Consider the following 25,813-nt stretch of genomic DNA (forward strand, 5'->3'; position numbering starts at 1 on the left):
TCCAGCTGAAAGTTTCTAGAAGTATTGAATGCTTCCTAGCAGGTTTGCTTAATTTGCCTCTTCTCCACATTGTTATTTTTGGCTCACTTCTCTGGCAGGCACTATAATGTACTTGTTAAAAGCATGGGCTTTGGCACTAGATGAACTGGGGGTTTATGTCTGCGTGACCTCGGAGGTACTTCGCTCTCGCCTTGCTCATCTGTACAGCGGAGATGATACTAATCGCTCTTTTGTGAAGTTATCAAGAGGATTAAGTGAATTAGTGTGTATGTACTGCACCTACCAAGTGCTGAGTGTCAGCCATTAGTGTTATTATTTCCATTGCGAGCTAATTATCAGTTTCCTGGACTGTGAGAAAGCCTACCTCCAGCATAGCAATCCCTGCCAATCTGTTGAGTGAAACAAAACTTAATTACCAAAGAGGCCGGCATAGTCCTGCCAGAGGAACTTTCTTCCATCCTTCTGCTGTTGATGAATAAACTAGAGATTTCCAAGACTTCATTGTGGAGGCTTCGCAGCTGAAGGTGCCGGTACCCTGGAATAACGCAGAATGGGGAGAAGCCTGTTAGCCATGCACTGCAGAAATCTGCCAGGAGGATGCCCCAGGGGGTCCAGGAACCACAGGTAGAAACAAGACCTGATGATGGGCAGGCGGTGTCACTGGGAGAGTGCAGCCCCTGGGGACAGGCTTGGGCCACTTAGTGGTAGTTAATGTGTCTCTAGACTGCTAGCCTCCAGAACTGTGAGAAAATAAATTTCTGTTGTTGAAACCACCCAGTCTGTGGTACTTTGTTATGGCAGCCCGAGCTGACTAATCCAGGGACCATGTGCTACTTGCACAGTGGAGATGAGAAACAGGAGAAGAACAAAAGGTTGGAGACTGTCTAACGTGTTTGTGGAGCTCAGAGGTTGGCAGTCGAGTGTGGCTATGGGAGGAAGTATACACTAGAACTTTGGTATTCCAAGTAGACCAGCAGGCCAGCATCCCTGGGAGCTTGTCAGAAATGCAGAATCTCAAGCCTCATTCCAGAACTACAGCATCAGAATCTGCATTGTATTACCAAGAGCCCCAGGCAACTCCCATGCACACCAAGGTTTGAGAGGACGTGCCGGACAGCCTGGACAGGTGTGACAAGCGGAAGTTCCAGGGGGGGGGGGCACAGCAAAGCCAACAGCTCTGGCCTCTGCCGGGGATTCTCCATCCTCCCTGCTCTGCTCCCAACATCGACCCAGGCTTCTGACACTGAACTTCCGCCAGGCATTGATTCCAGCCCTACACCCCAACCCTCCCTCCTCTCGGTTTGCTCTCCTCACTTCAATCTCTGCTTTAGAAATGTCAGGAGTGCAGTGGGTGCTATTTGGGGAGGGATGTGAGGGAATGACAGCCAACATCAGCAGCGCTGGGACAGGCCAGACTTCATAAGGAATGTTGTCAATACCTCAGATTTTAGGATAACATAACAGAAAAATCTCTTTTGAGATAGGTTCAACGGTGTCCAAATTTGCATTATTTCTTCCTGCCTCTTCTTTTAACTTTTTAATGGTAAAATTTCAAACATACACAAAAGTAGAGAGAAGAGTTGGGCATCCGTCACTTAGCTACAATAAGTATTAACATCAGGACCATGCTCGTCTACCTCGCTTTAAAGCCTTGAGTGGAATGATTCTCTGAGCAGTGACCGCCGAGCTGTTGTTTTCCACAACTGCAAAACGAAGAAATATGAGATCTTCCAAGTGAACCCGGAACAGAAACTGTTCGTTCCACATGGGGTTCAGAGTATTTCGGTGGATGGGCTTCGTGCGGAAATGGCAGCTGTCCAGGGGCATTCCTAGGACGTCCACTTCGATACACGGGCTTCCCGTGCTGTTACTCGGGCACACGTTTTGACCAGAGACGATCTGAGGGAGGAAACAAGGATGAATGTTGCTGAAGATGAAAAAAGAAACAGACAACCTCTGCACCTTACCGCTTCCCTCCGCAAAGAAACCCAAAGAACACTCTGGAATGGATGAGGTAAATGATTAACAAAGTTGCTAATAAAATTATTGTAATCATGTAATCATATGACTGGAATCATGGGAAAGCTTTTTTGTCAATAGCATTCTCCTCTCACTTTTTAACTTTAACAAAGTGTGCAACTTTCTTAAAAAACCAAGCAATTAAGATGAAATTAAGTTTCTCAAGAAGGCAAGAGAAGAGGAGACCCTATGCAAAGGTAACCACAAATTTGTTACAAACATGCTGTTCAAAATGTTTTAGGTGTAGGTGTATATTTTATAACTTCAAAATCATTTTTTTGAATAGTTTAGTTTTGGAGCAAGTCACAGGGAATGTTGTTAAAAATTAATTCATAGCCTTCTGTAAACTGATGAAACTACTCGAGTCTAGCTAAAATGGTCAATAGAAGAGGGGTTACTGCCCCACTCTTAGGGAGAGAGAAAAGCAGTTGGGGTGGTAGGAAAGTCTGTGAGTGGGGTTTATTCAGGGGTTTCCGGTGTTGTGAGCAGAGGCTGCTTGGCATTCTTCCTTCGGAAGGAAATGGACACATTCTAACAATGGACAGAGTGATTACTTCATCCCGCTTTCCTATCACCCATCCGGTGGTCATTTTCTCTGTTCACTAAGAGGGAGCAAAAGAATGGGGAAATACAGTTGAGTGATGAGCTATCAGCTGCTGTTGTTAAGGGCAGTCTGTGGAGTTTTGATACTGAGTGAATTAGGCAATAAAAGGAATAAGGAAAGGCCCATGAATGCTGAAGTTTGAACTGTAAGGGGGAAAGAAAGATATTTAATCGTATTAGTATATTGATAACTGCTTGATCTTATAAGAACTTGTTAGAGTTTAAGATGACCTGCTCTAACCAGGAGCTCAATTTGTATGGGAGGCACTCAGAGTGACGATGAGGGCCCTGGAAGAGAGAATTACCACCTTCAGTAGGTAAGTGAAGAAGGGAGCTCATAACTTCACCTACTGGGCACTGGCAAATATAGTGCCTGTTGACAGCATACCTAAACCATAGCTCTGCTTTTAAGAGATAAATCCTTTAGGGAACTAAACCTGCATGAAAAAAACTGTGACATGTGAACTTTGTAATGCCTTGAATTCAAAAGCAGTTCATATTTAGGAAGGTGCTTAAGCACCTTGCTATCTTCTGACAACAGGGGCCACACTTACAGTTAAAGAGTAAATGGCAGGCTCCATGTTGTCCAGGTCTCTTTCCAAAGGAGAAAACTTCTGATACATGGGACAGCTCTTGTCCCACAGCACTGGGGGTTTCAAAACATAACCACAGCCACCGTTGGCCTCAAACATGGCAGCATTTAAATGTAAAGGGAGATCTGCAAAACAAAGTCAGTATAGCTTGTTACTTTGTTGCAGTGTCACTTTATAGATTTAAAGTTTAAAGGAACTTTGTATCAGTTGTCCCTAAGCTTCAGCATGAAGAAGAGATGACTATCCATTCATTCCATAGACTGAGTGGCTGCTATGTGCCAGGCTGTGTTAGACATCAGAAATACAGCTCATTACAAGACACAAAATCCCTGTCTTCACAGAGCGCTCTGTGTATGGGATAAGCTCAGGGTTCTCACTCCAACCCAGGTTTTGCCACTTAAAAACTCCTTTTGCAAATAAAAACTTACAACATCCATCAAAGAAAAAAAAAAAAAAAAAAAAAAGAAAAAGAAAAAAAGAAAGGCAATCAACCAACCAAACAGAAAACATCAAAAAAACAAAACAAAACAAAAAACACCTTTGAAATACCTCATTTTATACTGAGTTTTAGAAAGGAATAGTAATGGAATTTTCTTATCCCCAAACACCAAACCATGCATATAATCATTTGACCAATTCTTGCTTTTTCAAATATAAGATAAAATCTTAATAGTTCAAGAAAGACTGGGAGGATAGCCAGAAAAACATATCTTTCCTTGAAATCTCAATTTCAACCCATAAATTACAATACTCACCTCTTTTTTTAATCATAAATATGAAAAACAAAACACACAAAACAAAACTTTATCACATGTGATTCACATCATGTTCACAATCCCCTCAAGTACAAACTCTGGGAACCCTCACAAAGGCTTCCAGTCTTTTGTGGCCAGATTTGACTTGGCACAGTTCTTTGATGAACAACTGCATTTCTGCACTGTTTCGGGCCCTTACACACTCAAATGCTCATCTGATGGCGCAAGTCTGTATAAAGTTGCCCAAATGAGCAAAACGTTTATAAGACACACCTGATAAATGTTCCCTCTGATAGATTCCTTCCATGTGCTGAGTGAACTTTGCTACATGGACCAATATCAAAGAGAAGTGTGGTAAGCACCACGGAGTAATAAGTTGGCCTCCATTTGTCTCGTGTGTAACATTTTTCCACGTATATGGGGTTGGCTGGGATCGTGTGCTGGAATTCTTTGGGGAAGATGCCTTAGATATATGAAAGTTCCTTGGGCCCCGGTCTCCTTATTTATAAAATTAGTGCTCTGGACCCCATCTTTCAGGCCCCTTCCAGTCTCAATGTGACTGATTCACTGAGGCCAGTTGTTGCCTGCAGTCAGAAAATTCTCTTCCCAGGCCACTCTGTGACAGAGAAACAAACATGGGCTAGGGTGGCTAAGAGAGTGAAGCCAACTAGTTCACGCAGAGTTGGAAAATGTGAAATGGATATATATTTCTAGAAAGTTATAGCAGCTCACACTTTACTGTACTCTTACTATGTACCAGGCTTCTAACCACTGGTACTTTGTGCTTTCCAATAACCCATGTGGTAGTCACATTTTTATAGATGAGGAAACTGAGACACAAGAAGTGAAAGAACCCAAAGTACACAGTTAGTAAGTGATGGAGGCTAGGGTTTGAACCCAGATACCCTGATCCATAGTTCCCAGTCTTAACTACCGAGCCATATAATAGACATCTCATAGGGCTGTCATAAAGATAAATGAGATAACATGTGAAAGTCCCTACCCCAGCATTTGGCACACAGAAGGTCTCCAATAATCAGTAGCTATTAAATTATGATTAGATACCAACACCCATTTGGGTTTGAAGTCTGATTTTATTAGCTCTGTGTCTATCTTTGGAGCTTTCCAAAACTTTAATGCACTTTTTCTTAACTACAATCTCATTTGGTGATCCAATATGTAAAACAGATCCAACTGAAGCTGCTCAGGTTGGAATAAAGGTGGGACCTCAAATCTAGCCCTCCTACTGTGCCCTAGGGGTGGTCGCAGAACTGCATCTGGGGCTACAGTTTTAAACCCCGTTTTAACTAAGTGAAAAAGTGTGCATGAATCCATGTAACCCAATCACTCCTCTCAGTCAACGCATGTGATGGCAGACCAAGCTTATTATTACCTTTATGGTCTCCTATTTATTTAAAAACCCTATATTAAGTAGACACCATTCCTTTAATAATTATCCCTATATTTTGGGGCTGGAAAAGTCATCCTAAAGAGTTTAACCATCATTCAAGAGAGCATAATAAATAATAGAAGCTTTCTTTTGACCGGGGCTGCCTGTCTACACACTTGTAGGTCCTGGGACATGAGGCAGAATTATTCTGTCCCAGGTGGAAAGCACTTTGAGGAACTGCTGCCAGCAATAACCAGGTTTGCACATGAGGCTCAAGTCGGTTTCTGAACTTGAGTTGGTTTTCACTGAGTGTAGACCTGGGCTATTCCTGGTTCTAGATTGCTGCAAACTTTCTTATAGTTGACGAAGCCATTAGAAATCCTGGGAAGGGATGACTCTAAGTCCAGGGACACCCCTTTGGGGCATCAGGGTCCCCTGAAATTCAGGAAGTGATAAGGCAAGATGATCCACGGAACATATTTGGAAGCTGGAGGGACACTGGGAGGGGGTTCTCTGTTATTTGGTTGGGACATTTCATGGAAAATCAAGCACTCCCTAAGTTTTCTTTGCAAAAATTAAAAAATAATGATTCCACTGTGAACTCTTATCTGTCTCCTTGGACTTGCAATCCATAGCAAAGTACCTAGAAGAGATCTGAACCAAAAACCAAGAACCACAGGTGCAGGTTACAGTAGGGCTGACAGGGACAATCTGTTCAGCTCAGTGCAGAGCACATTTATTGAGCATCTATTGTGTGCAAGGTATTGACCAGGCTCTACCCCTCAGTTCACGGAAATGAAGACCATTTATGCAGGTGAACGTCAGGGAGCTGCATGTAGCTTGTGCTTGGTCCACATGGGGAGATGTTTAATCATTGCCTGCTGCATTGAATCAAGGGAGGTCTTATGGCAGCACTCTTTCCTGGGTTAGAAGATTGTGTAGAGAAGCTTGAGGATGAACCATCAACACAGCCATTTGCCTCCGCTGAGAGGGGCTGCTCGAACATGCACTCTGGGCTTGATTCAGGAGAGAGGTAGTGCCTTTGAGGGTGAGTGAAAGTCAAGCTGCAGCCTCAGTGTTTGCTTCTGGACTGTAGGGTGGCCCAAAGGAGGGGCATTTCCCATGGCCCCTTCACCTGTGGCTCCCTCTGCCATCGGTGGAGCCAGTGTGTCTGCCCCAGCCTTGGCACTTCAGGAGAAAGGGTACATCCAAAACCAAATGCATTTTCATTTCCTTGAGAAAAATAATTTTTCTAGTCATTTCAGTTTACTTAAAATATTTCAGAATCATAATAATGAAGGGCGCCAGTGGACATAAGGCTACAGACAGGGCCAGAGATGTGAGCCCACAAGCCACTTGGGGAAGACTGAAAAGAAATTTTTACAACTTTGAAAATATTTCACTATTATTTCCACTTGTAAGTCCAAAGCATACTGTTTTTATAACTTATCAAAAACACTTAATGATAGTTAACATTTGTGGAATGCTTTCTATGTGCCAGGTACTCTGCTAAGTATGGTTCTTCACCTGCATTGTCTTATTCAATTTCAATTGAAAGAAGCAAATATTACAAGGGCAAAAAAAAAAATACATCTGCAGCCAGGCACAAACGCGCACTGTTATGCCAGTGCCAGGTGGCTAGCTGGTTCTGGAGCTAAAGGTGTGGTTTGACCTTGGCTGAGACAGGGCTATGCTGTGGTTGACGGGGTCAGTACAGTTACTTAGGGTCTGATTCAGTTCACCAGAGAGGAATGAGAAGGCTGCTTGAGTGTTCAAAGCAAAGACTGATTTTTGAATGAGCTTCGAAGAAACATTCCTCATCTACTCTTTTTTTTAAATCTTCTGCAGCTCCTTTCCTGCCCCCATAACCAAGTGGAAACAAAATACTTCATCTTCCAAATTCCCACAGTCCTTGAATTTATTATTATAAATCATTCTGTGACCTTGAGCAAGTCAATTGCTCTGTGCCTTGGTTTGCTCGTCTGAGGACTGGAGATGATAAAGGTACTGACCACTTAGGGCTGTCGCAAAGAGTAAATGAGATAATAGGGGTCAAGAATTTAGCACAGTGCCTGGTGCACAGTGAGTGTATAATGTATGGTAGCTTTTATTCTGGACTTTTAGGCTTCATCAGTTATTCCTGTTACGAGAGTCTTGACGACAGTGGAGAAACACAAACACTACTTTCTCTGTTCATGTCATTCACATACTTGTTTTCTTTGTGTTACGGAGCTACTCTTAGAGCAATGACCATTATTCTCCATTTCAATCTCAAAGGGATGAGAAGCTAAAATAGTTTTAACTTGCAATGCATTTGGGGGCGACACCTACTTATTGACCACAAAGAAGAACAGCTTAGCAAGACAGCTTACTAAGGGGTGTTAGGAACTCTCTACCCCAAAAGATCTTTAAAAACAAATTGGACACAGTCCTAAACAGTGTCATGTTTAAAGACACACAAGAGCAATCTTAGGTTTAAAAAGTGCTTACAAAAGGAGGTAGGAACAGGAGATTATTAGGGGCCCCTTCAATGTTCTTTTCTACCGCTTTCGCTCTGAAACATCAAGGGCACAATTCACTATCAAATTCCCTTGTTTTCTGTCGTCTGTAGTTTTACTCTTACATATGGATGGTATGCCCCAGTCTGGAATCTTGCCCCTTTCAAAAAAAGTGTTATTTGTGGAACTAACTACGTTTACTGAAATAGAAGCTGCAAAGGGGAAAGGTGAGGAGGCACCCTGGTACGTGCAGTAGGCCCATTACCATCTGTCTGGTAGTTGAGTGCCACGAGCTGAATCCCATGCAGCCAGAACATGAGGGGGTTGGGGTTGGATGAGTCAATGCGGGTGGCAGCTGGGTACGTCCTCAGCAGCTGACAGGCGGTGTGCTGGATCAGTTTCTGAGAATACCTGCGACACAGACGTTTGGCGGCATTTTCATTCAGCGATGAGATATGGTAACACTTGGGAGTTCTAATGATAGCGCTGAGGGACGTGGTTGGGCTGAGAGGGGAAGATTCCTCCCAGGCCTGTCGCATTCCTTCAAAGGAACCTAAACCCCCCCAAAAGATTAGCCTCAGATTAGTGTAGAAAACTTGAAATATTTTAGAACGATAAACCTGAACAACATCCCAGTAAACAAGTATAACCACATAACACATCCAAATAGATCTTGAGCGTTACTTGTGAGTTAGTCTACCACCTTGAAACAAAATTATAGCTACTAAGCTTTAAAATGAATGTAGAAACACTTGTTTTAAATGACAAGCCTGAAAGTCCTTTGCCTCAGAACCTCCTCTGTCCTCATTTGCACAAAAACAAAATATATGTACAAAAGTGTTCCCACTAGCATTGTTTTTTATAGCAAAAAGAAAAAAAAGAAAAAAAAAATAAGAGAAAAAGAAAGCAACAAAAAAGTCCCAGGAAACAACCCAAATGTTCTACCAGGGAGGAACTGGTTATATAAATGACAGTGCATACACACAATGGAAAGCCACAGAGGTATTGATGAGAATAAGGTAGATATATGTACAGAAAGCAATGTGAAAAGTTATAGCAATATACAAGTTACACAAGTATGTTCAGTTATATCCCATTTGGATCATCTTAAAAAGGATCTTATTTTTCTTGAACAAAACACCATAAACTTAACAGTGGTTACCTCTGGGGCGTAGAACTAGGCCATTGAGTGTGGAAAGGAATTTTAATAATACCCTGTATTGTTTGAGTTTTTAACTATGAGAATTTATTACTTTTATCATAAAAAGTAATTAGAAATAAAATGGATATATCTTCTGGAATTATAATGGTGAAGCGAGCAGTTCCAAGAACCACTAGAATGTTCCAAGGTGGTTCCAATTTCTTTCTTTTGAGGCAAACACTGTTAGAACATCTTCAGCGAAATACTATTTTTTAGGAAATTAAAAATGTAAATTCATAATTTAAAAACATTGATACCACACTTAGATAATATACACATTCATGAAAATAAAAAAATTAAAAAGTGCAAGGGAAGTGCTTAGACAGTAAAATAGCAAAATCATCCAGCATGCAGAGTCAGGCTAAGATATTGTAAGAAGGTGACTTTACTTTTTCCAGATGTCTTGTTAAATGATGCTGTCTCCCCAGGGCTCATTCTGCCCGGATTGTTGCCAAAAATGGACTTCCTGCTTTTCCTTTCTTTTCCTCTGCTAGAGCCAGATGCATTGAGAGTTGACAGGCCTGTTCCCATAAAATGAAAATAAATAAGCCAAAAACTACAAGCAAGGGAACTCAACATTTTCCATCCCTATTAATATTTATTTTGAAGTCCTACTACTCCTTTGTAACCCAGTACAGAAAACCTACTAGCATTTTTAGCACTGTTAATAATAGTATTGTAGACAATTATAGCAAAGTTTTTATCTCTGTAGGCAAATGTGACAAGAGCTGCATGATTATTACAGAATGACCACAAAACCACACCCTCCCCCACTTGATTGTGTACCAGAAGGATTTCGAAAAATTGCACAAAAAGAAGGTGCTCCAGTCAGTATGTAATTATCAGGACCTAAGTACTCTATTTGGAGAGATGAAAGAGTGGCTTGAGTTTTAGAGTCACATCGTCCAGGTTTAATTCCTGCCAGTACGAGCTTTGACTTAACAGCTGCCTTCTTTGTTCTTCGGTTTTCTCAGCTACAGAACGGGCATAATAATAAGAGCTGACAGGGTTGGTCTGAGGATTAAATAGGAAACATATGATGGTGATAAGGATCTTCATGGCTTCTCTTTCTCACTTCTGGTCCAACCGCTCCCTGGATCCTTCCTGTCTGGTGCAGTGCCTGGTGCACAGGAGCAACTTAATAGATATTCGCTGAACAAGGAAATGAATGTACACCATGCAGACCCGGATGCAGGGCAGGAAGAGTGATTTCAAGGCACCAAGGAAGCCAGAGTTGCCTCCAAACTGTTTCCACTGTCTACAATTGTCCCAATAGAGAGTAATTCTTTCAGCCGAAGCAGCATCCTGGAGGTCCTCTCTGAGATGAGAATACGCCTTCCAAGGGCATCATTAGAGAAGACAGGATAAAGGAGTGTTGAATAAGAGTGTAGACTTTGGTGTGTAAACCCAGTTCCTAGCGACGTGACCTCACACAAGTTACTTAACTTCTCTGCACCATTTCGTCTGTAAAAGGGCTGTGGTTAGGACGAAAGGAGATAATGTACATACACATGCTTAGGAGAGCGTCTTGTTCAGAGAAAGTGCTCAATTCGTAGCAGCTGTGGGACTTCTAAATTTTTTTTTTTCTCTGATGTATCTGTAACTGCAAAGATACAGAAACTTGGACTAGTGAGTGTTTATGCTTTACCTTAAAGTTTTGTGTGCATTTTGCCCTCTACACAACAATGTAACGGGATTTTCTCCCAGGTAAAACTGATGAGGGGCCAGAATGAGGTGCTGTGTTCATTCCGGGGGTTTTGTACATATCCTGGCACATGTTGATATCCCCCAGGTTATGTGGGCCCTTCTGTGAAGAGGTTGGTTTTTCTCTTGGGGTGGGGTGAGGAAGGAAGAACAAGGGTTGGGTGATCAAGAAAGGGCAGAAATCTGGAGAGCCAGAGAAGTAATGGAAGGAGCAAAAAGGGCCTTCATCTGCCCTGTTGGGTCACTGACCAATAATAATGGCCACAACCACAATTTCCACCAAGTCAATGACTTTGTAGACAGTGTGCTAATCACATTATATACTTTAGTGCTATATTTTTACAACCACCTGCAAGGTAGGACTGTTATGTCTCTTTCACAGATAAGGAATCTGAAGTGCAGGGAAGTCATATAACTGTCCTAGTCAAGGTCACCAAGGAGTCGAGTCCTGCCACTGAAGTGGGTTGTGATCTTGGGGAAGTTACTTCGGCGAGAGGTTGTAACACATAATTGTCACTGCTCACTGCTCTAAAGATTTTTTTATTTTTGCATGTGGCTCCTTGGAAGGGACTTGTGATGCATTGAAATGGATAATGCAGCAAAATTAAAATCACTCGTGAAGCAAAATGCATTATTTTGTGGTATTTTTCCTCATGAGCATCAAAACAAATCATAATTACAATAAATATTTAGAGGGTATTATAACAATGATTCTGGCAACACAATTTAGTTATTTTGAGAGAGGCAATAAATTTGGGGAAAGAAAAATGTACAAAACTTCAATTACTAAACAAAAATTAAAATATAGTATACCTATAAAGAATGCATGCTACATAAACACTTGTGAGAATACAGCATATTTGGGAATTTAAAAATAAGCCAAACAATCCCATGCTTAGCTTGTGCCTCAAGTCAGAAGCTGCACTAAGTGACCTTTTCATTCTTCCACAATTCTCTACTGGGACAGAAACTTTATCTTTCACAGCGACTTCAAATATCTTTGGGAATTTGTGGTCTTTATTTGTAAGTGCTTGAGAAGAGAAGACAAAGGCTGCAGAATGGTTTGGATGTAGTGTCAGCTGAATTTATAAAGAACAAGAGATGTAGTGAGTGTGATTCTTGAATGAAGTGGCCCTCAAACTGGTTCCCGAGACGAAGGACACGCAGGTCACAAAACTCTTTGACAAGACACAGATTTTACCTCATCATAAAAACAATTTCATCAGCCGCAAATACGATCATATTATACTTATGTGACGGAAAGTCATGAGCTGTGAAACAAAACCTAAATGGCTAGATTTCTGCATTTCTTTGAAATGCTTGTCACTTATTCATTCATGTCCTCAATAGAATTTGTTAGTGGATAAGCAGTAACAGCTGCCAAACTTTCCAATTGAGAAAGTTCTATCTATTATTCCCCCACGCCCCCGTGTGTAAAAAGACCACTGTTACCTAATTTATAAATAGCCCAGTACCTCTCTGGCCCATTTTCAGCGCAGAGTGTGAGAACTGGTGCTTAAGATAAATCTCTGGAAGCCAGGATCTACATTCTGACCCTCCTGAGAATAATGAGGGTTGGTATTTTAACTTCCTCTCCAGGCCAAGTTTATATACCCTGTTTACTAACATTTAGACAATCCCCCAATTCCAGCTGTTTTTCTGTTCTCGACATCTTGTGCAAGGGAATCCCTTTTCTTAGTATAAGGAGATGAATTTTTCTGTCTTCCATACATTTATGAACTTTCTTATTTGCCCTGTACCTCCTGCTGGCCCATTTGTGGGACACAGAATTGGGTGAGCTCACTGATGGCGTACCCTAACAAGAGAGGCAGTGTAACGCACTGGAGACAGACAGGCTTCACAATCATAGTTCTACCTTTTATTAACTGAAATGCACATTTTTGGCGGGGAGAGGAAGTGCTGTTATCACCATAAGTTCACTGTACTTCTAGAAATGGCCAATTGGGGAAACCTTTTCTCCCACTGAAACCACGTCCTTGGTCCATGCGGTATGGGTGGAGTCTCGCTACCCAGCTCAGGGATAGGGCATGTGACACAGGTCCTAGACTGGCAGAACACTGCATGACCTCGGCCATAGTGATTGGTTCAGGGACGGGCAAAGGACCCAATGAAAAACAGTAACTGCTGAAAGTTCTGGAAGAGACTCTTACACTGAAGCTGAATGTGGAAATACCTGCTGTAGCTGCCTTGCAATCACAAAGGGAACAGGGCCAACACAGTGGAGGCAGAGTGAGAAATGGGGAGTGAGAAAGACCTGAAACAAGCTGTACCTGAAGTTGTATCCCTTTATTGTTCAATACATGAGCCAATACATTTCTTCTTTGCTTAAGTCAATTTCTGCCACTTTCAAGCAAAAGAGTCTTAACTAATACACTCCGAAACCTCAGGCCAATTACTTCATCTCTCTCAGACTTCATTTAAAAAACAGAGATAAATCCACTACCTCATAGAATTATTATGAACTCAATAAGATGATGTATGCAAATTTTTACACAAATCTTAGTGCTTAAATGCTTCATACATTTTAGCTATTATATATTATGAATATAATAACTATCATTATGAACTATTATAAAAAGACATACTATGATCTGGAAAATAAACATTTTATAGTATTTTTCTCATGAGCATCAAAGCAAATAATAAATAAATAAATAAATAGGAGGTATTGGAACTGATTTTGGGATACAGTTTCGTTATTTTGAGAGTATTCCCAATGTCCAGTTAAATAAATAGCATATTTTATCTTTTGGTATCTTTAAATGTTGTAGACAACATTGCCTACTCTTACCTGGGAATTTTACTGCTTGGCAATAGATGACAAGGTCAGAAAGCTCTGGGGCAATCTGTCTGCTTTCCTTTTTATTCTGAGGAAGATAAAATTCTTCTCCCAGTTCCATGTCATAAACCTGTCAAGGAAAAAAATGATATGAGTTGACATGGAAGGTATATACCGCTCCGAAGCTCTTTATCTGTTCCTTTCTCATGTCACCAGTGTGTTTCATCTTGCTCCACATTTATCCCGTCCTAGAGTAAAAGCTTTCTGAGAGTAAGGGATGAGTCTAACTCATGGGACATAGTCCAGTGTCATAAACGTGGAACAGTCAATGCACATTCATTGAATAAATAGATAATTGGGTATATATCTTCTGTGGATTACATTTTTCACATATTTTATTCTTCTGTTATCCAACAATATCACTGCAATGATGGCTACAGATTTGCTCAGAGTCTACATACTGTGAGGCACTTGTGGGTAGGGTCTGGGTATCTCATTTATCTTTCTATTCTCAGTGCCAAACCTCTGTTAACACTTCACAGTCTGGTCCCCGTTAACCTTTTTGATGATTCCCAAACACCTGTAAAACTCCTAGCAATTCCTTGAATGTACCAGGCTGTCCTCTTGGCCTGTGTGCCGTTTTTGTTGGCTTGGCCAAATCTTCCTTCTCCAACATCCTCTTCCCCGATGCTCTGATAACACTGTGTAATCACTGCTCTTTGTTCTTATCTACAAGCACTATTTACAGGTTTGTCTCCATCTCTAACCCACCTTCTGTGCCACCTCAGTGCCTGCAACACAGTACACCTTTAGTATGTATTGGTTGGATGAATCAATGACTAACCTTCTACAAATGGCAGGTGGGTGTCCCATAGCATCACCATGTGGGCTTTGGCATCTAAGGGAAAGTGAGCGGAAAGGTGAAGGGAAGGGATAGGGAGGGAGGGAAATCCCACCTGAAACTGATGAGAGTACCATGGTCCAAGTGGAATTTAACAGAAACCATTCACCCACCTTTCCTTTGTTGCAAGCAGAGTTATCTGCTTTCTTTATCCTCTTGGGGATTTCTTCATTATACTCAAACTGAAGCTTGTCATTACATGATTTATTTTCAGGTCTGTCTTCTAGAATGTTGTCTGAAAATGAGTTGGCAGGCTTCAGCGAACAAGAACCAAATGCTTCACTTAAGGGCTATGTCTACATCATTGCAAGGCTATCCAGATGCTTGCGCTTATCTGTAAAACTGAGGCTGGCTACATGTTACCAAAATGAGGGCTTGAAGTATAATTTTTAAATTTGTTAAATAATAGGTTTATTTTTGATGGAATGGATTAATTTGTCAGTAGTTTTGGTACCATACAGACATAATCTAAACGAGAAGGCTGATTTTCATACAGATGATTGGAACTGTGCAAACGTTATGGAAGATACCCTGTGTCAAGAAGCTCTTAGCACACAAGTTTGGGAAGGATTTAGTGGTTGAAGCACTTCTTGATGGTACATACAGGATTTAATCACTCTCACTTTAAAATGAAGCTATTAGCTTCTTTTACCTCTAGAAATGTCAAAACCAGAAGAAAAAATACATTGTTATTTGCAATGTAGTTTTCACAATTATACTTAATTGGAAAATCAAGTTTTCATAATTGTTTGTCAATGTATTAAGTGAAAATCTTAGGGATAGAAATTAAAATATATCTAAAAATAGCTAAAGTATGAGAGATAATTTTATATTTTTGTTTTGGTATTTCTACTCAAAATGATCTTAAAGGTGTTAGAGGTATGTCATAATTATGTGCTTTTAAAATGAAAAACAAGAAAGCTCATTTCTCACCCAGGATTTCCTATCTCATCAGACCACAAATGCTTAGACCAAAATATCCTTACAGCAAAGCAGGGCCATGCAGGGTGCTGAGACCTGAATGAGATCAGTCATTTTATTAAATTTTTATTCATATGAGTATCACAACTTCATGCTAATCAGGCCTAATAAATTGGAAACAGAACGCTGACATTCATGCAGTTAAAATGCCCAGTTCGAATGGCTTTACCTTCCTGACTGTTAGAAGCAGGAGAAACAGTAAGGACATCTGCTACAGAAAAACAGAATCAGAAAGGGGATAAAAGTAAGAAAAATTAAGACGAAAAGCCAGATAAACTAAGATATGAAAGCAAAGCATAAATAACAACAGCTTAGGTGATAAAGATCAATGAAACGAGAAACATTCCATCGATTTAATGTTTTGACTATTCAGGGATGCAAGGGCTAGTGATAAAAGAAGTGCAAATATTGTTAGTGTTAATCAAGAGGCCACATTCACATTTTATATTTTCAGTTTCTGACGTGTTGTAATACTCCCAATAATACATTAGGTCAAATGGATAGAAATTGATTAACTTGTTAGATTCATGTAGTCATTGTCGTAAAATATACATTAAGTGGCAAATTCAAATCTGTACTCTAGTGCATGGTCCAAGCTAGTCAATATAAACCACAAGGTTGGGGAAAATTAATCTACATTTATTTAATGAAATTTAATTAAGTAAATAGTCCTTTAGAACTTATCGGCTAAAAGGCAGAATAGTGGTTCCTGCAATACATGAACCTCATTTGCAACTTCCTTTAGATTTTTCTGGAAGTGATTTTGTGGTTAGGAATCATCACGTTTTTATAGCCAAAGAGGCTTTAGACTAATTTTCTCATTTTATAGATATGAAAACTGAGGACTCGAGCTGTCACAGAGATAAACTGGGCCACCCAGATTCTCGAGGTAGGTTCTTAACCTGGGACACCTGCAAGGGCCTCAGAAGGCCTGTGAACACGCCAGCAATTTTATGTAGAAATTGGAGAACATGTTTATTTCTCCGAGGGGAGTGGTCACAGATTCCATCTCATCCTCAAAAGGACCCATCATTACAAGAAGCTAAGAAACCTTTGAGTTTCTCCCTACGAAGCTGGGAATGGTCCTACCCACATCAGGCATGTTTCTATTTTCTTCTCGTCTAGGCTGGAGAAAGTGAAGATGGTAGAAGGAAGCAGAGATGAGTGAAGCACCACAAACCACAACCAAAAGTGAAGATTCACAGGGCATTTAATAGTAGCATAAGGAAGCCTGAATAGGACAAACTTAAACAAGTCACAGCATAACTATAAGGCCTGTTTGGGAATCAGCCAGGCAGGAATCTTCCAATGACATGGGAAATAATCACGTGGTAACAGTGGACTTAATTGTCATAGATCCTATAGATATTAGTGCTGGAAGAAAGGAGAATGTTAGTGAACATGTAACAGTACCTTCTCATTACACATTGGAGGAACGGACCTAAGGCCTAGAGTGGTGAAAGGACGGTACCAAGGTCTCCGAGTCCTTTGGCGCAGGACCTGGTCGTGCTGCCTTTCCATTTCTACCCCACCGCAGCACACGCGGGTTTAAAAAAGCACTCAGTTATCAGAGAAATTCAGTGGGGTACGGGTTAAATTTTACTCTCCTAACTGGAAATGCAGGCACACTTCATTTTATTGCATTTCACCGATGTTGCATTTTTTTTTTTACAAATTGAAGGCAAGAACCCTCTACCAGCAAAAGGTTACAACTTGTTTTATTGTGATACTTGAACCCACAATATCTCTGAGACATGCCTGTATATCAGAAAGAGCCTCCCCCTACCTGTTCATTTTGTTATTTGCATACCTAAACACCTGTAATAATAATGCTAATAATTAAGAAACATCTTCTCTTTTCTTGTTCTCAAAAGCACAGGAAAAACACAGGAGTGATTTATGACAGAGAGTGAATTCATCTTCCAGTGTGCACTAACTTCTTACAGAAGCAAATGACATCTGGATTGGGTGGTATCTTAAATGTGGTTTTCCTTTCTGTCTGAATACATTTGTTCTTCTACGAGAATACATCACCACGACTGTAGTAGAGGCCCATGGGGAAGAATAAATTAATATGAAAATGTTCATATTCCCACAACTTTTCAGGAATAGGATACCAGAAATTATCTTGACTCCTTTTCATTTACTCCTTCTTTTGATCTTCCCATCAGATAATATGCTCCTCATATTATCTGATGGGATTTCAAGTCAAGTAAACTGGCTTTTAGTTGATGGTATGAAACAATCAATTATTGCTAAAGACAAATATTAAATGGACATAGCAATTCCACTTCTGAAGAAAACAAAAACAATAATCTGAAAAGATATATGCACCCTGATGTTCATTGCAGCATTATTTACAAGAGTCAAGATATGGAAACAACTACCGTGTTTCCCCAAAAAGAAGACCTAGCTGGACCATCAGCTCTAATGTGCCTTTTGGAGCAAAAATTAATATAAGACTGGTCTTATATTAATATAATATATTACATTATATTATATGCAATATTATATTACATTATATTATATTATATTATACCTGGTCTTATATTAAAAAAAGACCAGATCTTATATTAATTTTTGCTCCAAAAGACGCATTAGAGCTGATGATCTGGCTAGGTCTTATTTTCAGGGAAACATGGTAAGTGTCCATCAATAGATGAATGGATAAAGAAGATGTGGTGCATATACAAAATGGAATATCACTCAGCCATAAAAAGACTAAAGTCATGCCATTTGTAACAACATGGATGAACCTAGAGATTATTATGCTAAATGAAATAAGTCAGAGAAAGATAAATACCATATGTTTTACTTATATGTGAAATCTAAAAAAATAAAACAAATGAACAAATAAAACAAAATAGAAACAGAGTCATAGACATAGAGAACAAACTGATGGTTGCCAGAGAGGAGGGGCAAAAGGTGAAGGGGAATAAGAGGTACAAACCTCCAGTTATTAAAAAAAAGTCATGGGGATGTAATGTACAGCATAGAAAAAAACAGTATTATCAGAGTAACTTGTGTGGTGGCAGATGGTTACTAGACTTATTGTGGTGATCACATCATAAAGAATATAAATGATGATCACTGAGTTTTACCCCTGAAACTGATATAATATCGTATGTCAACTGTAATTTAAAAAACGGACATAGCCCAGTATTGTATTTGTGGGGCAGAAAGAAACTGGACTGTACCTGCTGGCTGTGATTGAGGGTCACAGAATCAAACATGACTAGGAGACAATTCTGCCGCACAAGAAGCAGACATGTGGAGGGTGGCTTGGCTGTCTTAAGGCCAGTGGTAAATGGTTGCTGGCCTGTGCATATCTGCACATTAGTAAAACCATTACTCTCCAGAGAAGTAATATAGTCTACTGTTTCCCTAAAATAAGACCTAGCTGGACAATCAGCTCTAATGCGTCTTTTGGAGTAAAAATTAATATAAGACCTGGTCTTATTTTACTATAAGACCAGGTATAATATAATATAATATAATATAATATAATATAATATAATATAATATAATATAATATAATATAATATAATAAACACAATATAATATAATATAATACTGGCCATAATATAATATAATTATAATATAATGTAATATAATATAATATAATATAATATAATATAATATAATATAATATATTATATAAGACCTGGTCTTATATTAATTTTTGCTCCAAAAGACGCATTAGAGCTGATTGTCCATCTAGGTCTTATTTTTGGGGAAACACGGTGCATATATAAAGCTTATGTAAATAGGAACTGTGGCAAATTTTCATTACTACATTGTTATCCTTCAGAAGTTGCCAAAATGAAACAGTCTAGCATCAGCAATGGTACCTGAGAAAACATTTTGCAATCTATAACAAATGCCACTAATTTAGTGCAAACAAAACACACCTGAAACCTAATTCTTATGTAAAAAAAATCCTTCACCGTAATCTCTATTTAACATCATTCATGTGACTTTCTGTATTGGAACATTAGCCATCCGTGATGTTTTGTCTCTTTGGTGGGGCCAGAAGAAAATGTCTGGTTGGCTTAGTAATGTGAAGAGGCAGGTAGGAGGGGAGGGAAATGATGCTTCTTTCCTTTCTATACTTCTATAATAGAAAGCAGAAGTGAAAGCTGCCAAAGGGCGGAGCAGAGAGTACAGAAACGTAATGCTGCCCCCTTGCAGGGGGTGTAGGAGACAACAAAGATTCAGCCACCAAGAGCATCAGCCACGCCAGACACTGAAAAGGTGAGAATGGGGTTTCTCTGCTGTAAGTCCAACTCTTGTTCCAGAAATTCACTTAAGAATGACCCGTGTTACATCCCAAACGTTCCCTTCCTTTCCTTGAATGGTGGCAGTGGTGGCTAACATCTCTTTCCTTGCTTGGTCCTCCTCGCTAAAGTGATGGGATTCAGAAACTCTTGGACAATACTACAGCAATTTGTATTGTTGATCTATGGAGTGCCAGATTTATTTTTTTGGGGGGGAAAACCCCATCAAAACAACAACAGAAAACCTTATACAGGCACTTCCGTGCGCAAGCATGGGATTCTGTTTCTCTTACCGTCAGACAGAGATTCGTAGTCATAATCATATTCGTCTTCTTCATCTTCCTCCTCCTCATTATTAGCAGGTGGGGGGTTGGCACTCCCACCATTATAGGCCTGAGCTTGCATGGATGCCAACTGATGAGCCTGTAAGATATCAATAATTAAAGACCGCAGATGCTAAGCTAGTGAACTTTCATTTATAGCTTTTGCAATGACCACCTCATGCTTACCGCAGTCATTAAAAGTGGATGGTCCTGTGTTGATTCACTTGGGGAAGAAAACAAAAATCTAAATTCACTTGACCTACAAGGCTAATCACTGGGTGAATGTTAATATCCCCACAGGAGGGATCCTGGACATTTTAGGAAAAACCACAAGGAATCTGGGTTCCCGGGGGCAAACCCTCCAGGAGAAACCTCGGTGCTTCAGAGAACCACCATCAATCTCAAATGATGAGGAATTGAGTCAGCCCATTAAGTTTAGAAAAGTAAATTTCTGCTTTTAAAAAGAAAGATAAAACGGTTTTTCTTCTTAAAATAATATCTAAAGGCTTTGGATCTTGAGAAAAATGTTAGAATTACTATGGATAAGGAGAACAAATGAATAGTTGTTGGTTTAAATATTTTTCAACAGATTTTATCAGAACCACCATCAGGTTAACAAGTTAGGCTTAGAAACTTCCAAAAACTTGATGTGTGCTGATTGGGAGGTCATGAGCCTCTACAGTCGACTAGAATTACTATGAAGGGATATCACAGGACACAAGAATAAATGTAAGTCTGGGACTCTAGCATAAGGAAATAATCCAAAATACAGGAAAAATTACATGCATGAATTAAAAATAGGCAACAGTATGAAAGTCCAACAATTGGGGAATGGGGCCAGTACACTATGGTATATCCGACTGAGAGAATGAGACATAGAAAAATAATTGTGATATGTATATATTGAACAAAGGATACAGAATTGTATGTGTACATATTTACATATGTAAATATATACATGTATATATAAATATATATATACAATTCTACATCCTTTGATCAAAGCTATATATCTGTCTATATATAATGACTATAATAATATAAAATGACTTGCATAAAAAGGCTAGATAGTAAATGGTAATATAATACAACAGGATTTTTGACCTGTTTTTATGATACAGACTCCTCTGGCAGTCTGGTGAGGTAGGATCCCTTCTCAGAATAATGTTTTTAATGCATAAAATCAAATTATATGATTACAGAGGGGAAAAAAAGTTGTTGAATATAGTTATCAACTGTTGAAAAAGCAATTCCATGCAATAGGGATATCTATTTCTTTATTAATACAGTAAAAAATACACAGTGTTATGTCAAGTAATGTTTTTGAAATAGTGATGAGCATGAATAATTTTTAGAGATATTAGCAAAAACTGTGATATAATATGAAAACTCTATGATTTCTACTGGTGACGATGACATAGGTACTGCTAATATTACTGTGGTTTGTCCCTTACATTTATAATCAGAGTAAATGCTAAATTTCAGCTGGAGGTTAGTGAAAATGAAGATGTAATTTTTATTCCATGTAAGTTCACTGTCCCCCTGAATTCTATCTATGGATATTACCAAGGTTAAGAATCCCTGTAATGCAGGTTGTTTTTGGCCTTGGAATTATGTATACTTAAAAATAATTATCTATTCTCTAAACTTCTTGAAATGGAGTTATATTACCTGTAAAATAAAAATGCATATATAAGAAAGATACAGTTTAGGCAATGTCTATATCTACCTCCACATCGAATAACTGCACAATGTGTAGGCTGGGATTTCTCAACATGAATTACATGGAACACTAGCTCCATGTGTGATAACAGCTGTTATGCAAAAATTGACAATTACAATAACCACAAAACACAATGGAAGTTTGGAAACAGCAGTTCAAACAGACTGAAACACTTTCCTCTGCAGCGCTTCACACAGCCTTCATTTAATCATGATGCTACAGGGCATCATGATTCATCAAAGATCTCCACTGCAGAATTTCCCATGCTTATTTAATTAGGGAATTTTAAAATCTTTTTTTCAGAGTACCTCATAGGATTAGTATTCTTCAGAATTTCAGGAAATCTGCTGTAGGCACCAGTGAGCCACAAAAGCAAGGCTATTTGTCACGGATAAGAGAAGGGCCTTGATGCAGCAAGCATTCAAGGTAGAGCCAAGTGGTGGGAAAGACAATGCAAAGAGCCTGGTAGAAAACTGTGAGAACTGTATGATAGGAGTGATGCCATTCAAAGACCCACTGACGAGCAAACGTCGGACAGCGAGTGCCAAGATTGCTTAGACACTCAAATACTTCTACTGGTGCAGGAAGTATGGGAGATGTGGCCAAATGGACAGCCAGAAGCTGACAACCTTATTCTCTGCAATAGCCTAAGTATTCCGAGGCAGAAGAACAGGACCCCAGCCCTTGCATAAAAGCAATTCAGATTTAGGTCAGGAAGTTAGAGGGAGGGGTCTGGCTCAAGATGGGTGTGGGCAGGAGCCATGTCTTATTCTGCTCTGTTCCCTCAATGCCTAGCTTGGCGACTGTCATCTAGTGTGCACTGAGTCAAGTGGGTTAGAGGTCAGGAGACCAAGGTCAGAATACTGGAGATCTGGTGAGGTGCAGCCAGGAGGCCTCAGTAAGAGCCACAGCACAAGCTTGACGTAGATGGAGGGTGTGGCTTCAGAAATCCTGCTCTGGGTCAATCCAACCTTCCTGAGGGTGAGGTACTTGTATGGAAGTGACCCAGGCCTTCTAAGTTCACGGCTGGGTCTGAGCACCCTGGAGCCCTAGGCATTCATTCAGCCAGCCTGGTATGAATGCAGATCACCAGGTCCAGACCTACAACCTGCCAGACAACTGAAAGTCCTTGCAGATATGATTGTCAATACTCCCTGGGAAATCAGGCGGGTGGGAAGCGGGCTTAAAAAACGGGAAATGGGATTACGTTGTCCCATTTTTCCAAAAGGAGGAAGAGGTAAGTTGTGGAAATTATGTGGTAGGAACTGTCAAGTTATCTGAACAAAAATTCAGAATGGATTATTACTTGGTTGGCTGTGAGAACACCGAAAACAAAGAGGTAGTTAACAAGAGTTAGCATGGGTTTACTAAGAACAAATCTTCCACACGGTAACCTCTTTAGGCTTTTTGGATAAGGTAACTTGCTTTGTGGGAAATAATAAATAAGCAGTGTTTCCTAACTTCCAGGTTGAGAAGAATTAGTTTTAAACAAACAGATTACCAGGACTTCCTGTGGAAATCCTGAGTTAGTTGGGCAGATTTGGGACCTACGCATCTAGAAGTATCCCAGTAATTCTCATTGTATTCTGACTTCTCAGAATTGAGGAGTTTGAAAATGTCTTTCCTGAAGAATTCAATCTGAATCCTAGCTCTGTCACTATGAGCTGGGTGGCTTTAAGGATGTTACATAAACGGCCAGGTCTCAGTTTTCTATTCTATAAATAAAGAAGTTGAAGCAGACTCTGGAGAAACGTGGGCTGCAAGAAAAGAGAGCACTGAGACGGGAGTGATATAAACACTAAACTCCAGGGAGATTCTGTAGGCAGGTCCACTGCTCTCTACACTTGGCTGTCCGGCTGAAGGGCAACTTGAGACGAAAGCACGATTTGAAAAACTGCCAATAAATAGATTGGATGACAGATGTCAAAATTCACAAAGAACCTTGTATGCTGCAATAGCATACCAAAACCACGAAGAGTGAATTTAATAGAGATAAATATGGGGCTCCTGCATGTGAAAGGTTAAAATTAATTGTAAACCTGGAAAAATGGGGGAGACTAGGCATAAGAATAGTCCTTGTGAAAATAACTGAACTCCTTTTGTTTGCCACAAACTCAATATGAGCCTGGTGTGCAGTAAAGAATTTTGAAAGGGAGAATAGTCCTAGGCTGCATTCAGTGAGGTATAAAGTTCAAATTAAGAGAGAGGTGATAGTTTCACGGTCCTCACATGCTGTCAGATCTTATTTGGAGCATTGCCTTAAGTCTGGAAATCATGTTTTAAGATGGACAAATTCAAGAATATCCACAAATTTAAGAGTATCCAAAATATTCTCAATGGAAAGTGGAGAGTCTCAGCAGACACATCCTGGGGGGAACAGTTGATACAATAAGAATGTTTGGCTTGGAGAGGAGAAAAGCTGGTGGGGAGACACATGCTAGCTTTCTAGCGATGCAATTAGTCTGTGCAGCTGCAGAGGGAGACGTAGTGCCAAAGAGTCGCAGGAACAGGAAGGAAGGTTTGGGCTCAACATAAAGAAGACTTCTGTGACAACACGATCAAGTCATTAGTGGAATGGAGGCTGCATAAGTAACTGCAAATGACTGTGTGAAGAATGGGAAAGGCAACAGCTCCAAGAACATTCACACACATCCTGACGACCATAGAAGTATGCCTAGGACGGCTGTGTCTGCTTGGCAGTCGGGAGTGGGAGTAGGTGCCGGGTACAGAAAAGAGCACTAGGAACAGTGTTATATAAGAAAGAGGCCCCAGTGCTGGGTAGTCAGCTGCTGATACAGCACTTGAGGAGGGCCAGACATTAGAGAACACACGCTACTATTGTACAGTTGACCCTTGAACAATGTGGGAGGATAGGGACGCCAGCACCCTCCCCCATGCAGTTAGAAATCCATGAATAACTTCTGACTTTCCAAGAACTTAACTACTAATAGCCTACTGTTGATTGGAAGCCTTACTGATAACATAAACAGCTGATTAACACATATTTTATGTGTTATATATGTGTATGTATATATATATATATATATATATATATATATATATATATATATATATACATATATACACATATAACACATTTTCTGTAAATGCATTTTCTCTTCCTTAGGATTTTTTAATAACATTTTCATTTCTCTAGCTTAATTTATTGTAAGAACACAGTAGATAATACTGTGTATATAAGAACACAGTAGATAATACTGTGTATATAAGAACACAGCAGATAATACTGTGTATATAAGAACACAGTAGATAATATACACCCACAGTATTATCTACTGTGCTCTTACAATAAATTAAGCTAGATAAATGAAAATGTTATTAAAAAATCCTAAGGAAGAGAAAATGCATTTACAGGATTTATTGAAAAGAAATCCACCTAAACATGGACCCATGCGGTTCAAACCTGTGCTGCCCGGAGTGAAGCATAGTCAAATGACTTCATAACGAAACCCATCAGCATAAGTCTCATGAGCTCTGGAACCCAAGTAAATGCCAGGCCTTCTAGAGCGGTTCTGAGAATGCAGGTCTGGACAAAGTTACCTAGCTAAGGTCTTGCATGGGGAGGCCCTTAGGGCCAACTTCACTTCCAGACTAGACTTGTTTGTCTGGTACAGTGTTTTAAAAATAATTTATTTAGAGCTGTTCATTTATGAGGGCATGCATGCTCCACTCCTGTCCTCACCACTTCCAACTGTCATATACAGTATCCAGCTGGCTCTCGCTTGGCCCCTGACGGTGTCTGATTTTGTTATTCTTGGCGTAGAGTTTCAGATTGGGTAATGTGTATCTCTATGATATGCAAAGACTTCTAGAGATATACAGTTCATAGATTAAAAATAATCAATTTTTAGATTCAAGATTTTCAACATCTATGTGTACTCTTTTAAAAATAGGCCTGCCTGAAAATAAGCTTATGGTCGGCTAGTTCTCCTTTCACATCTTCTTTCATAATTGCTATTCTCCTACTTTACTAAAGAAAATATAACTCTCACTTATAAATCACCAGTCTTACTATGGTGTATGA

The 25,813-nt window shown here is 39.8% G+C and overlaps 1 protein-coding gene and 1 long non-coding RNA gene across 6 annotated transcripts in view; one reads left to right on the top strand and one right to left on the bottom strand.

Moving 5' to 3' along the window:
• Positions 1–25,813, bottom strand: part of PLCE1 (phospholipase C epsilon 1) — a 290,230-nt gene that overhangs the window by 15,241 nt on the left and 249,176 nt on the right. For all 5 annotated transcript variants that reach the window (XM_019739801.3, XM_019739784.3, XM_019739792.3 and 2 more), the window contains 8 exons: positions 20,016–20,145; positions 14,578–14,699; positions 13,576–13,693; positions 9,449–9,580; positions 8,124–8,411; positions 3,177–3,340; positions 1,638–1,899; positions 417–535 (listed from right to left, as the gene is read on the bottom strand). In XM_019739801.3, the coding sequence (XP_019595360.3) occupies positions 417–535; positions 1,638–1,899; positions 3,177–3,340; positions 8,124–8,411; positions 9,449–9,580; positions 13,576–13,693; positions 14,578–14,699; positions 20,016–20,145 (1,335 nt within the window). The remainder of the gene's footprint in view (positions 1–416; positions 536–1,637; positions 1,900–3,176; positions 3,341–8,123; positions 8,412–9,448; positions 9,581–13,575; positions 13,694–14,577; positions 14,700–20,015; positions 20,146–25,813) is intronic.
• The window catches only part of LOC141572918 (uncharacterized), a 28,983-nt gene continuing 21,825 nt past the window's right edge, over positions 18,656–25,813 (top strand). Inside the window, exon 1 of the long non-coding RNA XR_012498481.2 lies at positions 18,656–19,699. This is a non-coding gene — a long non-coding RNA (uncharacterized LOC141572918). The remainder of the gene's footprint in view (positions 19,700–25,813) is intronic.

The sequence above is a fragment of the Rhinolophus sinicus genome, chromosome 15 (assembly GCF_057876585.1).
Source record: "Rhinolophus sinicus isolate RSI-liver-muscle chromosome 15, RSI-T2T, whole genome shotgun sequence".
Taxonomy (NCBI): Eukaryota; Metazoa; Chordata; class Mammalia; order Chiroptera; family Rhinolophidae; genus Rhinolophus; species Rhinolophus sinicus.